We start from the raw sequence: 11,394 nt of genomic DNA, 5'->3' as shown, positions 1-11,394 counted from the left end.
AATTAACTCAGCACTTGGGAGGCAGGGACAGGCAGATTTCTGAGTTCGATGCTAGCCTAGTCTACAAAGTGAGTTCCAGGACAGCCAGGGCTACACAGAGAAACCTGTCTCGAAAAACCAACCAAAAAAGAAAAAAGAAAAAGAAAAAGAAAAAAAAACAGAAACACAAGCAGAGTTTTAGGTTTCTTGTATCACTGTTTGTAATGATAAAATACTTAAAAAGAGACCTAAAAATTCTGAAACTAGCAAAATGTTTACTTCCGAAAAAAAAAAAAAATGGTAGAGCCACTGAAAATTCTGGCTCTGTGGCTGAGTATGCATGAGATCTCTGCTTAAAATCCCAGCATGGCACCAAAAAGGAAAGAATATTCTGCCTACTAGTGAGTGTGTGTGTGTGTGTGTGTGTGTGTGTGTTGAACATGTACTACAACACACACATGGAGGTCAGAGAATTTTTGGGAATTGGTTTTTCTATTGGCATTGTTGTAGGTCTTAGCAATGGAACTCAGGTGGCCAGACTTGGCAGCAAATGCCATGACCTGGGGCTGGAGAGATGGCTCAGTGGTTAAGAGCACTGACTGCTCTTCCAAAGGTTCTGAGTTCAAATCCTAGCAACCACATGGTGGCTCACAACCATCTGTAATGAGATCTGATGCCCTCTTCTGGAGTGTCTGAAGACAGGTACAGTGTACTTACATATAATAATTACATAAATCTTTTTTAAAAAATGCCACAACCTGCTGAGCTATCTTACCAGCTGAGAACTATAAAATATTTTTAGACCTGTATGGCAAGTAAGTGTGAAAAATGCAGTGCCATATAAACATTTTTAAAGGATGTGTTCTTATCACAATATTTAATTCTGTGCAGTGTATCTATGCCTGTGGCCCATGAATGAAGGTGCCTGTGGAGGCCAAAGGCATTGGGTTTCCCTGGAGCTGGAGTTGCAGGGCTCTGCAAGAGCCATGTGTGCTCTTAAACACCGAGCCATCTCTCCAGCCCCTACAATTGTTATGTACGGGATAGAGAGCTGCATAAAACAAAAGTCAAATTCTATAAATATGGGAAGAAAAGTATGATTAGAAGTATATGAAGGTGTATTCAAATGAGTAAGCTCAGGGATTTAAATTTCTCCATCTTTTTTTTTTCAAGAACTGTATACTTGCATGATGTGGGGATAAAAACATATGATATAGGTTGGGCAGTGGTGGCGCATGCCTTTAATCCCAGCACTTGGGAGGCAGAGGCAGCCGGATTTCTGAGTTCGAAGCCAGCCTGGTCTACAAAGTGAGTTCCAGGACAGCCAGGGCTACACAGAGAAACCCTGTCTCTAAAAACAAAAAACAAAAAACAAAAATGATATAATATCAATAAGTATTTTAGAGTTACTTGCTATTTAGAATAATCTGTATTAAGGCTCCAGGGATGCAGAACCAAGCGCTGACTCTGTTCATTTTATTATTAAGTCAGAAAAGAAGGAAGGACCACAGGGAAATAAGGAAGGCAGGAATCATTTCCCAAGCTCGTAAACTGTTGCTGGGTTTTATAAAAGCATCGATAAACAAGTGTTGCTTTTCTTTATTTAGGATAGTGTTTAACATTCATACCCCAATTGCCCAACTTCCTTGTGGCTTATGCGAGCTTTCTGAAACTCAAACTCAGGTTCCAACCAGTCCGGAGAAGCCCACCTCTGAGATCTAAAAAATACCTTCCTCATCTCCTGGGAACTCTCTTTCACCCAACTGTCACCCTGAGCCCAGTGCTCTACTAGAAGCTGAGAGCAGAGGTAGCTGAGACTCACTTCTCTTTTGACAGATTTCCTTCTCAGGGTGAGAGACCAAGAGATAGCAAACGCCATCAGTAAGTGATAGGATGTAGACAGATGTCAAAGCTGGTGTGTTAAACAGGAGGACTTCTAACCATGCTGGCACCTGTGTCCTTAGGCAGGTGGGTACGAGCATTCTGCCGGGTAAGCAGGGTTTTGAGAAGTACAACTCACACCTAGCTGCAGCAGCCTCAAAAGCAGCAAGCGGGCAGCAGGGGACAGGCACTGGGTTGTGAGGTTGTCAAAGTCACCAGTGGTGAGGGTTGTCATGGGCTTTCTATTAAGAGAGGTAAGGCCAGACAGCATCTTTGTGAGAAGGGTTCAGGGAGAGGCACTGAACAGGAATTAACGGGGCCTAGCAATGGGAATCCTGAAGCACAGTAGTCACACGCCGGTCACGTTTTTAGGAAAAGGATGCTGGAGGGAGGGTGGAGGCTGAGTTTGTTCAAAGCAGCTTCAGCATGGGCAGAGATATGGGTGAGAGGGGGTCTGCAGTGCTCTGAGGGTTTGCTAGAGCTTTGCTGTTGGGGAGAGAGGTGAGGAACCCCATTGTGGAGGGATGAAGAAGGCACAGATTATAGCCTTGAAGACCGGCTGTAGGGAAGGGTGGTGAGAGAAACCGAGGGTGGGTGGACTGGTGGTTGTTCATTTGAAAGACCTAGTCTTTAAAGACAGTGTCCACGGGAGACATCAAGGGGGGCATCACCAGGTGGGCGGGCACTCTAGAAATACGTGATAGAATCCTAGAGCTAGAAAACAGAAATAAGACTGGAAATAAGGCTTCAAAGTTCCATGGAAGGGTTGTTTGGTCCTTACTAAGGCTCTTCGCTATATGAAAATTGTTTTCCTTCCCGTGTCCATGCTTGGTGAATGTCCAGTTCAAGCTCTCTGATTTTGCTGACTCTAGTCTAATGTAGTGTGGATCACAGCAAATGTGAGGCTGTGGAGTTGGGCAGATTTAGAATGAAGCAGTCATCTCTCTTACTGCCCAAAATACAGGGAGGAATCAAGGGAGTAGCTCCCTTGCTTGTCCAGCATGTAGGTATGAAGTTCTATCCCCAGCATCAGAAAAAAAGGCAAGGATGAGTTATATCTAATACTGAAGTCGTGGTTAGGGTTAGGGATAACCTAGTCAACTGAACATATAGAAGTTTTTAATCTGAATCCCACAATGGATTACTTGAGATAAGCAAAAGTTCTGCTATCTATCTATCTATCTATCTATCTATCTATCTATCTATCTATCTATCTATCTATCTATATCTCCTTCAAGCCTTGAGACGAAAGGAAGAACATGGCACTGAAGATGTTATAATATACTGAAGAAGGCTGGGTAGTGGTGGTGCACACCTTTAATCCCAGCACTCTCGAGACAGAGGCAGATGGATCTCTGTGAATGTGTATATATATGTAGATATAAATATATGTATACATGTACACATGTACACACACACGTATATATATCCTGAAGAACCAACAGGGGGTCTTAAAGGGAAGGCACAGCTTCCCTATAAACCTGGAGAGGAGCTTCATTTATGACTGAAAATGAGGAGAGATCTAGAGAGACGGAGAGGGAACACTCAGGTGTGTACTGCCATGAGAGGATGGATGGGAGAAGGCCAGAAGAGCCTCTTCATGGAGTAATCTTCAGAGCACCTCCTCAAACAAATCCCCAGTGAAGTCTATAGACCAATCTCCGATCAAAGAAAGACTGGACTTTTTATAAGCTTTAAGGGGAAGTTTCACATCAAGTGATTTAGTTCAATAGCAAAGAGCTTGGAGGAGCCTGGGGCTGGCTGGGACCATAAATTGGGGGCTACACTTAGACCACAACACAGACAGTTTCTTCTTTACCTGAGAGAGTTGCAGGGAGGCATAAAGTGCTCTTCAAACTGTGGGGCTTGGCCTTTTAAAAGTGACTACTGTCATTTGGTTATGTGCTCATGCGAGCGCGCACACACACACACACACAATCAGATTCTTCTATCTTCTATCCATCCATCCATCCATCCATCCATCCATCCATCCATCCATCCATCCATTTGATAGAATCTCTTCCTAGTACCTCAAACTTACTGTGTAGACCATGCTAGTCTCAAACTCCATGAAACCCTCCTGGCTCAGTTTCCTAACTGAGCTGAGCTACTCCCTGCAACACCAGAATGAAGCTTGAGTTAGCTCTGGCAAGTCAGTATTTGCAAGACACCTTAGAAAGTTAAAAATGAAAGGGCCAGTTTGTTTCCCTCTGCATTCTGATTTTTTGGAAGACTACACAAATTACAAATGTGTGATTCGCTAAAGCTCTCAAATACCGAGCATTCCTTTCAGCCATACGCTCCAGACAAAGGAGTCAACCCAAGTGACAACTTTATTCTAATCTACAGCACAAGTTCTTAAATACATTTTAGTGGTTTTGACAGTGTTGCATATGAGCAGACTTTAAATGAATCCACAAAAAGTTAATATATTTAAAGTAAAATATACACAGTAAAATAACAGGCACCTAAATATTCAGAATCATGCATACAGAGTGGTCTGCCTGGTGTTACCCTTGGGTACCCTTGACTACTGAAGAAATCCCCAGCAATCAGTTCTGCAGTTGTTCCTTTACAATTTACCAAAATCAGAGCCTAAACATACATACAAAATAAACTTTCTCTTAAACTTACAGCTGTACAGAGTTTCAATTAATAAAGCATATCTTTAGTCTGACAGTTCCATTGCGCAAGCCTATTTCTAGACAAACAGGTTATATTAACATCTGATCTAAAGGCAAGGTGACTTCATTTCTCTTAAACACCAGGAGAGATTAACCAACAAAGCAACTAATACATCAATCTTAATATAAGACATTGAGAGGGAACTAGAAATAATATATAAATATAACTTCACTGAGTCAGCATAAAACCCATAGACTACTGACACGAGCTTCTACCTGTCAATCAATGTTTTACTTATGGTGTGAAAAAAAAAAAACATAGTATATTGAGAAATGCAGAGGAAAAGGCAGAAATGTGAGTTTGTGTGTCCAGTCCCACAATTAAAATGAATATCAAACTGATATAATAAAGTTAAGTGGCTTAACCACAATGACTTGAACCGTTGGGCACCAACGTGGCAATACAATTCACCATAATTCAGAAAGCTCATGAGAAGTGTCTGGCAGATGGGCAACCCAACAATACTATCATAATCTGGACAGGATCTCCTCCACTGTGCAGAGAGACCCCAGAGAAAACATGGCAAAGGCATACAGCAAAGTTATGTCTTCTGAAAAAGTTGATGGTATCAAAACACTGTCTTACCCCGGTGGTCCAGGACCACCAGGTCAAGGACGTCAGGCCAAAGCAGCACTGAATTCAGGGTCAAAGATTGGCAGAAAAGTTTGGAAAAAACTGCAGTTTTTCTAAAAAAATTGGCAAGTTCTCCACAACTTCATAAAACTGTCAGAAGAGGTAATAAATGTCTGTCTGTGGAATGTTGATCGCTTGCTGCAAAACTCCGCATGAGTGAGGAACCATGGGGGGGTGCTGAACGGTTTCTTTACAAATTTACAAAAGAACGAAAGCCTCCTTTTAAAAAAGAACCATGTTGTGTCAAGATGAAACATGGTAAAAAGTAGTGTTAAGTTCCCATGATTCTTTTACACAGCGAACGGGAAACGTGATAGAGACAACTTTTTTTTTGTTTGTTTGTTTTTCTTAAAAAGGAAGTTGTTTTATTGCACTGACTTTGACAACCTGACCTACTAATTTAGAAAAAAATCATCGTAGTTAAAATCTGTAAAACAAAAAAAATACAAAATTTTCTGGTTTGTAAACATCAGCTGGCCATGTCTCTCCCGAGTCCTTCATGAGAGTGGAATGGAATGAAGAATTGATTCACTGCCTGATCTCTTGCCTGTGAAGAGGGAAGCTCCAAGGCACAGCTTTTACACTTTCACAGTCATTACATTAAAAAAGAAATTAAAGGAAGTTAGTGCCAGTTGCTCATTCTTCTTCTGAGTGCAACGTTCAGCTCTCACCCCCCCTCCCCCGACTCCAAGTGCCTCGATTGTGATAATACTGATGTGAAAACCTAGCCTAGGCTGGTCACAAATGCCGGATGAAGTCCGTGGGACTGCGGTACAGGTACTTCCAAATGGCGTAGTAGTGCACGGCAGCGGCTGTGGCCACAAACAGGTGCCAGATGGCATGGGCGAATGGAATGATGCCGTCGCTCTTGAAGAACACAACTCCCAAGCAGTAAATCAAGCCCCCACAGGCAAGCTCCTGAAGTCCATCAGTGTTATTCTGTCAACAGAGGCAGAGGGGGGAAGAGCTGATGTTACTCTGAGGTGACAAGGGAAGAGTTACTGTCCTTGCCCTCAAAGCTCCTGGTTTTCTGCACAGTAAAAAGCACACGGTGAACAAAACACCCTTTATCTGTAGACGTGAAGCAACTGGAAAATGCCTCTTCACCCACTTGACCCTCTGGATCTGCAGGCATGGATCTGACCCCTGGACACAAGTTAGGCTCCACAGGACAAAGTGGTAATTTTGCTCACTTTTCGGTGCCTACGGAGATTGCAATCATGGTCAGTCGTGACGTGCCTGCAAAGGGTGCACGAATCTCATTACCCCGGTGAAGCTAGCTTCCACACGTGGCAGGCCCAAGAAACTGATTTATAACTATATCTCAGCCAGGCTTGTTGCATGCCTTTGACCTCTCTCTCCCCATCTGTACTGATTGGGCCCCCCTCCTCGCACTCATCTTTGCAACACATACGAATTAAGGGCATCTTTGCTGCTGACAAGGGACACAGCACACAGTCTTAGGGATTTCCTAATTTGCCCCGTGCTTCTGGGCGTTAAAACTAAGTCCTAAGTTAAGTCAAAAGCAAGACTTTTGAAGGCTGTCTTGAGAGATGCAAAGACTCATGTACAAGAGTAAACTATAAAGAGACTTGAATGCATGGGGATTTAAGGGAGGTGGTGCTGCAGAGGAAGGGGGTGTCTGTGGGAGAAGCCAAGCCAGACGGTGGCCAGCCCTTAGAAGGGAACAAGAATGCAGACAGCTGGGTGCTAAGGCCTGCAGCCTTGGAACAAGGCCATGTGGCCCGATGGTCACAGCGGCCAAGTCAGGCAAAAGCAAGAGCGAGTTCCAGCTCAGCCACCTGCTAGGAAGGAGCCCACGGGCCCAGCCAGAAGCCATGAGAAGAGGGTGATGGAGGGCGGTGGGAGGACACAGGGCCCAGTGTGATGATCAACCCTATTTCCAACATTGCCACGAACTTCAGGGTTTTGTAGGATTAAAAGATCAGGAAGGAGGCAACTCAAAATGACCCAGACCAGACTTTCTTTTTTTTCTTTTTTTTTTTGGTAAGAAGAGATATGTTCAGCTAGACATTAATTAAAATGTTAAAAAAAAAAATCTAAAACCAAAAACCTCAAGCCAATTAATCATACACTTGTACTGCTTACAGGACTACCAACACTGATCATACAACATTCTTGGATGTGCATTATGGACACTGTTCCAGATGGACAAAGGTGGTCATAGATTCGTAGGGGGAACGGGGGCCCCAAGTGGAAGTGTCACTTGGTAATAGCTCCTCCTAATTTGGAGGGCAGGAGGCTAAGAGAGGCAGCCCATCAGTCATGTGGCTGGGCAGTGCCTCACTCTGTCCTTAGAGTGATCTTGTTTCTGGCTTGGTTTTGATAGACTCCAATCCTCTTTGTTCAAACATGCTAAGGACCAAAAAACCACACCAATCAGTTTTTAAACACAATCTGTAAAGAGACAGTTCCCTCAAAAGACTTCTACCTCATCAGACTTTCAAAGACAGGGATAGACTTAACTCTAAAGCAAGCCAAGTGTTACCTTTGGTACTCGTGATGTTGCCAGTACCACCCAGCAGACACCGTGAACCAATCGTGCGTATTTATCCATGTTAACCTTCACGGCCCTAACTTGGGTACCATTCCTTATGAACAGCATTGACTGATGAGAAACAGAGAGGTTAGGTACCTTTCTCAAGGCCAGGGAGTTGCCTAGTGTCAGAATTGGCACGTGCACTAAAGTGGTCTGATGTCTGAACTTCCATTTGGCACTGGGAAATGGGTGTTTTCAAAATAGGGGTTTGTGTGATTCATCTTGTGAGGTATACAGATGAGAATGGAAGGTAGAACAGAACGAGCTTCATTACATTAATGATTACACCTGTTGTGTTTCATAAAAAAAGAAAGGGAAGCCAGGAATATGTTTGGTAGAGGCGTGGTATGGTGCAGGGAAACAGGGTGCCTCTGAGGCCCCATGCTGAGACATCCCTTCCCAAGGTAGTAGCCATACAACAGATATAGTATGGAACAGAGTTTATTTAGGGCATGGGGAGGGGAGCTGAGGGAGAACACACACACATACACACAGAGGGGAGAGAGATAGAGACAGAGAGGGAGAGAGAGAGAAGAGGATAAAGAGGAGGAGGAAAAGGAGGAGGAGGAAGAGGAGGAGGAGAAAGAAGAGAAGGAGAAAGGGAAGAAAGAGAATGAAAAGGAAGAAGAGGAAAAGGAGGAGGAGGAGGAGGAGGAGGAAGAGGAGGAAGAGAGGCAGGCCATGAATACATGGAGAGAGACAGAGAGAGAGAGAGAAAGAGAGAGAGAGAGACAGAGAGAGACAGAGAAAAAGAGACAGAGACAGAGACAGAGAGAGAGAGAGAGAGTGAGGAGAAGGGAATAGGGAGAGAAGGGACAGAGAGGGCTGGGAGGAAGAGGGGAAGAAAGCAAGAGAGTGGGGAGGGGGCAAGCAGCCCCTTTTATAGTGGGTCAGGCATACCTGGGTGTTGCCAGGTAGCTGTGGGGCCGAGCCTAGAAGAAATGCTAACAACATCCATCCAAATGCTTCTATAAAGTCCTTGGCCATCCCACTCCCAATCAATTCTGGACCCCTCCAGCCACCAAGGCACAAGCATTGTTCTTAATGCTACCACCACATACAGGACCACTCTAGAACTTCAGATAAATGGAATTGTACTGCTTTAGAATTATACTGCTTTATTTTCTGTGAGTCACATAAATCCAAGTACATATTTTCAGTTCTCTTTTCCTTTCGTTTGTTTGCTTGTTTTTGGTTTGTTGTTGCTTTGCTTAGTAGTTCCTTCATTTAACATAGTTTATTAATTCTTGCTATTTTGGGGCCTGGTAATGAATGAGACCGATTTTAATTTCATGAGTCTTTGTTTTTTGCGATATATGTCTCCATTTCTGTTAAAGTGAACCAATAAGTCCCAGAATAAATGCATGCTTAATTTTATTAGAAACTAAAAATGTAAAAACTAAGCTTTCGGAGGCAGGCCCTATCATTTTATACATTACACACTGGTGGGACCCACCCTACTGCGGGTCTCTCACCATAACTGCTCTTTCGGGTATGCTGTGGAGGCTCGCTGGGGTGTTAATTTCCATTTTCTTGACCACTCATTATATCCACATGTTTCAAAGGGATGGGTTTTCTTTTTCTTTGCAAGTTTTTGTCAAACCTTTGTCGCCATCTTTACAGGGCTTTCGGAGTGTTTTGGAGGAGCACAGACTAGGCATCCATTTAACAGATGGCTTCCTTTAGGACACATGTCCTTCATCACAGACACAGCAAGTACTTCCTGCAGGACTGGGACTGTCTGTCCATTTTCTTTAGAGAAGCAAAAGGTTTAATTTTGAAACTTCCCCCAACTTACTTTTTCTTCTCTCACGGTTCTTATTTCTGTGGCTCCCCAAACCCGTCCCTATTCAAAAAAAAATTTCGATGACAGGATGTTCCAGGTTTCCTGATGTTTGTGTTTCCGAGAAATCTTAGGCTTCTTGCTTCATAGCGAAGTCTACACTTCAAACGGAGTTTCTGCATGACATGAAACTGACATTCAAATGTTCTTAACCTTTTTCTTAAAAACACTCCCCTTCTTCCACTGTGTTGTGTTTATATATAAATGCTACTGCTTTTATATAATGTTAATCAATAGTCTATAGACTCATTTCTTCCTGGACATACCCATGGTCCCGTCCCAACAGACACGGCACTGCCCTCTGTGAGCTCCAATCTTCTTCAGTCATCCTAGGTCCTCACAGAATTTGTGGTCTGGACCATTAGTCAGAATCTGGGTGTACTCTCCATCCTTCTCCCAACTGAAGAACCCATCTGGGATGTTATCCTGGCCTGGATTCTGCACAGCAGCATCTGGGATGTTATCCTGGCCTGGATTCTGCACAGCAGCATCTGGGATGTTATCGTGGCCTGGATCCTGCAGAGCCGTATCACATGTTCCACCCCATCATCCCTAGTTCTCCAGTCCTCTTGGTGTCTGTTTTCTTTATCTCCACACAAACATCTCTCCCCCACACCCTTAAGTGCAGTGACGGCTAACTTCCGACTCCCACTGACATCAGTGTTGAGCACTCACAGTGTGCCTTAACTTCTCAGGGATCACCGGAGATAGGCCAGTGGCACAAAGAGGTGTGAGTTCTCTTAAGGAAGGACGTCGCTACTTCTTTTACAATTGTAGCCAACTGTGCTGCTGAACTCATTCTTCCGTAGATCCTGGCTTCTATGCCATGACGAAGGCCATCTACAGATAGAAAGTTCACTTCCTGGTCTTTTCCACCGGCTTGCTTTTGTTTCTCTTATCTCTTACTGCATCCCTAGCACATCAGTTACATGTTGACTAGAAGTAGTGAGGACATACAGCATTGCATTTTTACCAATCACTGTCTTTCACCAAAATATACGGTATTTGCTGGTAGTGTTTCCTTAATTGTCTTTTATCAGATCGGTGAAGTTTCCAAGTCTGTGGAGAATTTTTAAATGATGGTTGAATACTGAACCTTGTCAAAAGCGCTTCCTTCATCAGTTGAGGGAACCACTCTTTCTCATTGAGTCTCACGATGTAGCAGATTTCAATGACTGATTTCCAAGCGGTGTACCTACGGCTCCGGAACTGGATACTAGTTCCTGATAATGATTCTTTTGCATCCTCATGAAACTAGATTTGCTGATACTCAGTTGGTGCCTTTTGGAGCCTTTTCTGCTTCATAAGTACTGGTTTGTAGTGTTTCTGTAATGTGCATGTGATTTTCAGGCTAATCTTGGCTCTAGAAAATGAACTAGGAAGTGTTTCTTCCAGTCCAGTTCTGTTTGTTTCATTGATTACTTAATTTATTGTTCTCAGGTAGCCTTGGCTGGCCTTGAACTCTTGATCTTCCTTCCTTTACCTTCCAGGTACTGGAAATGCAAACGTGGCCAAGCCCCACTCTACTTGTGAAAGTCTGTATAGAAGTATTATTATTCTGGCCCTAAGTACAAAATTTGCTATAACGTATGACTGAAACCTTTTCAAAGAAACAGTTTTTCATGGATTTTTCTCTAGTTGTTGACTTTGTGTTCTCTCTCTCTCTCTCTGTCTATTTTTTTCAATAATAGGGATGAACCAACTGCTTCCTAATGCCCAGTAAAGTCTACATCACTGAGCCATAGCCACAGTCCTCTAGCTGCTTCTACACTGTCAGTTACTGTAGTAAAGTCTACATCACTGAGCCATACCC

General features: G+C 43.4%; 1 protein-coding gene across 1 annotated transcript in view; it reads right to left on the bottom strand.

The window, feature by feature from the left end:
• Positions 1 to 4,175: 4,175 nt before the first annotated feature.
• Positions 4,176 to 11,394, bottom strand: part of Mmd (monocyte to macrophage differentiation associated) — a 29,400-nt gene continuing 22,181 nt past the window's right edge. Inside the window, exon 7 of the mRNA XM_031351273.1 lies at positions 4,176 to 6,117. Coding sequence (XP_031207133.1) covers positions 5,917 to 6,117 — 201 coding nt within the window. The 3' untranslated portion in view covers positions 4,176 to 5,916. The remainder of the gene's footprint in view (positions 6,118 to 11,394) is intronic.

The sequence above is a fragment of the Mastomys coucha genome, unplaced genomic scaffold (assembly GCF_008632895.1).
Source record: "Mastomys coucha isolate ucsf_1 unplaced genomic scaffold, UCSF_Mcou_1 pScaffold5, whole genome shotgun sequence".
Lineage (NCBI taxonomy): Eukaryota > Metazoa > Chordata > Mammalia > Rodentia > Muridae > Mastomys > Mastomys coucha.
Note: the sequence above shows the minus strand (reverse complement) of the source record. Positions and strands in the feature narration are given on the sequence as shown.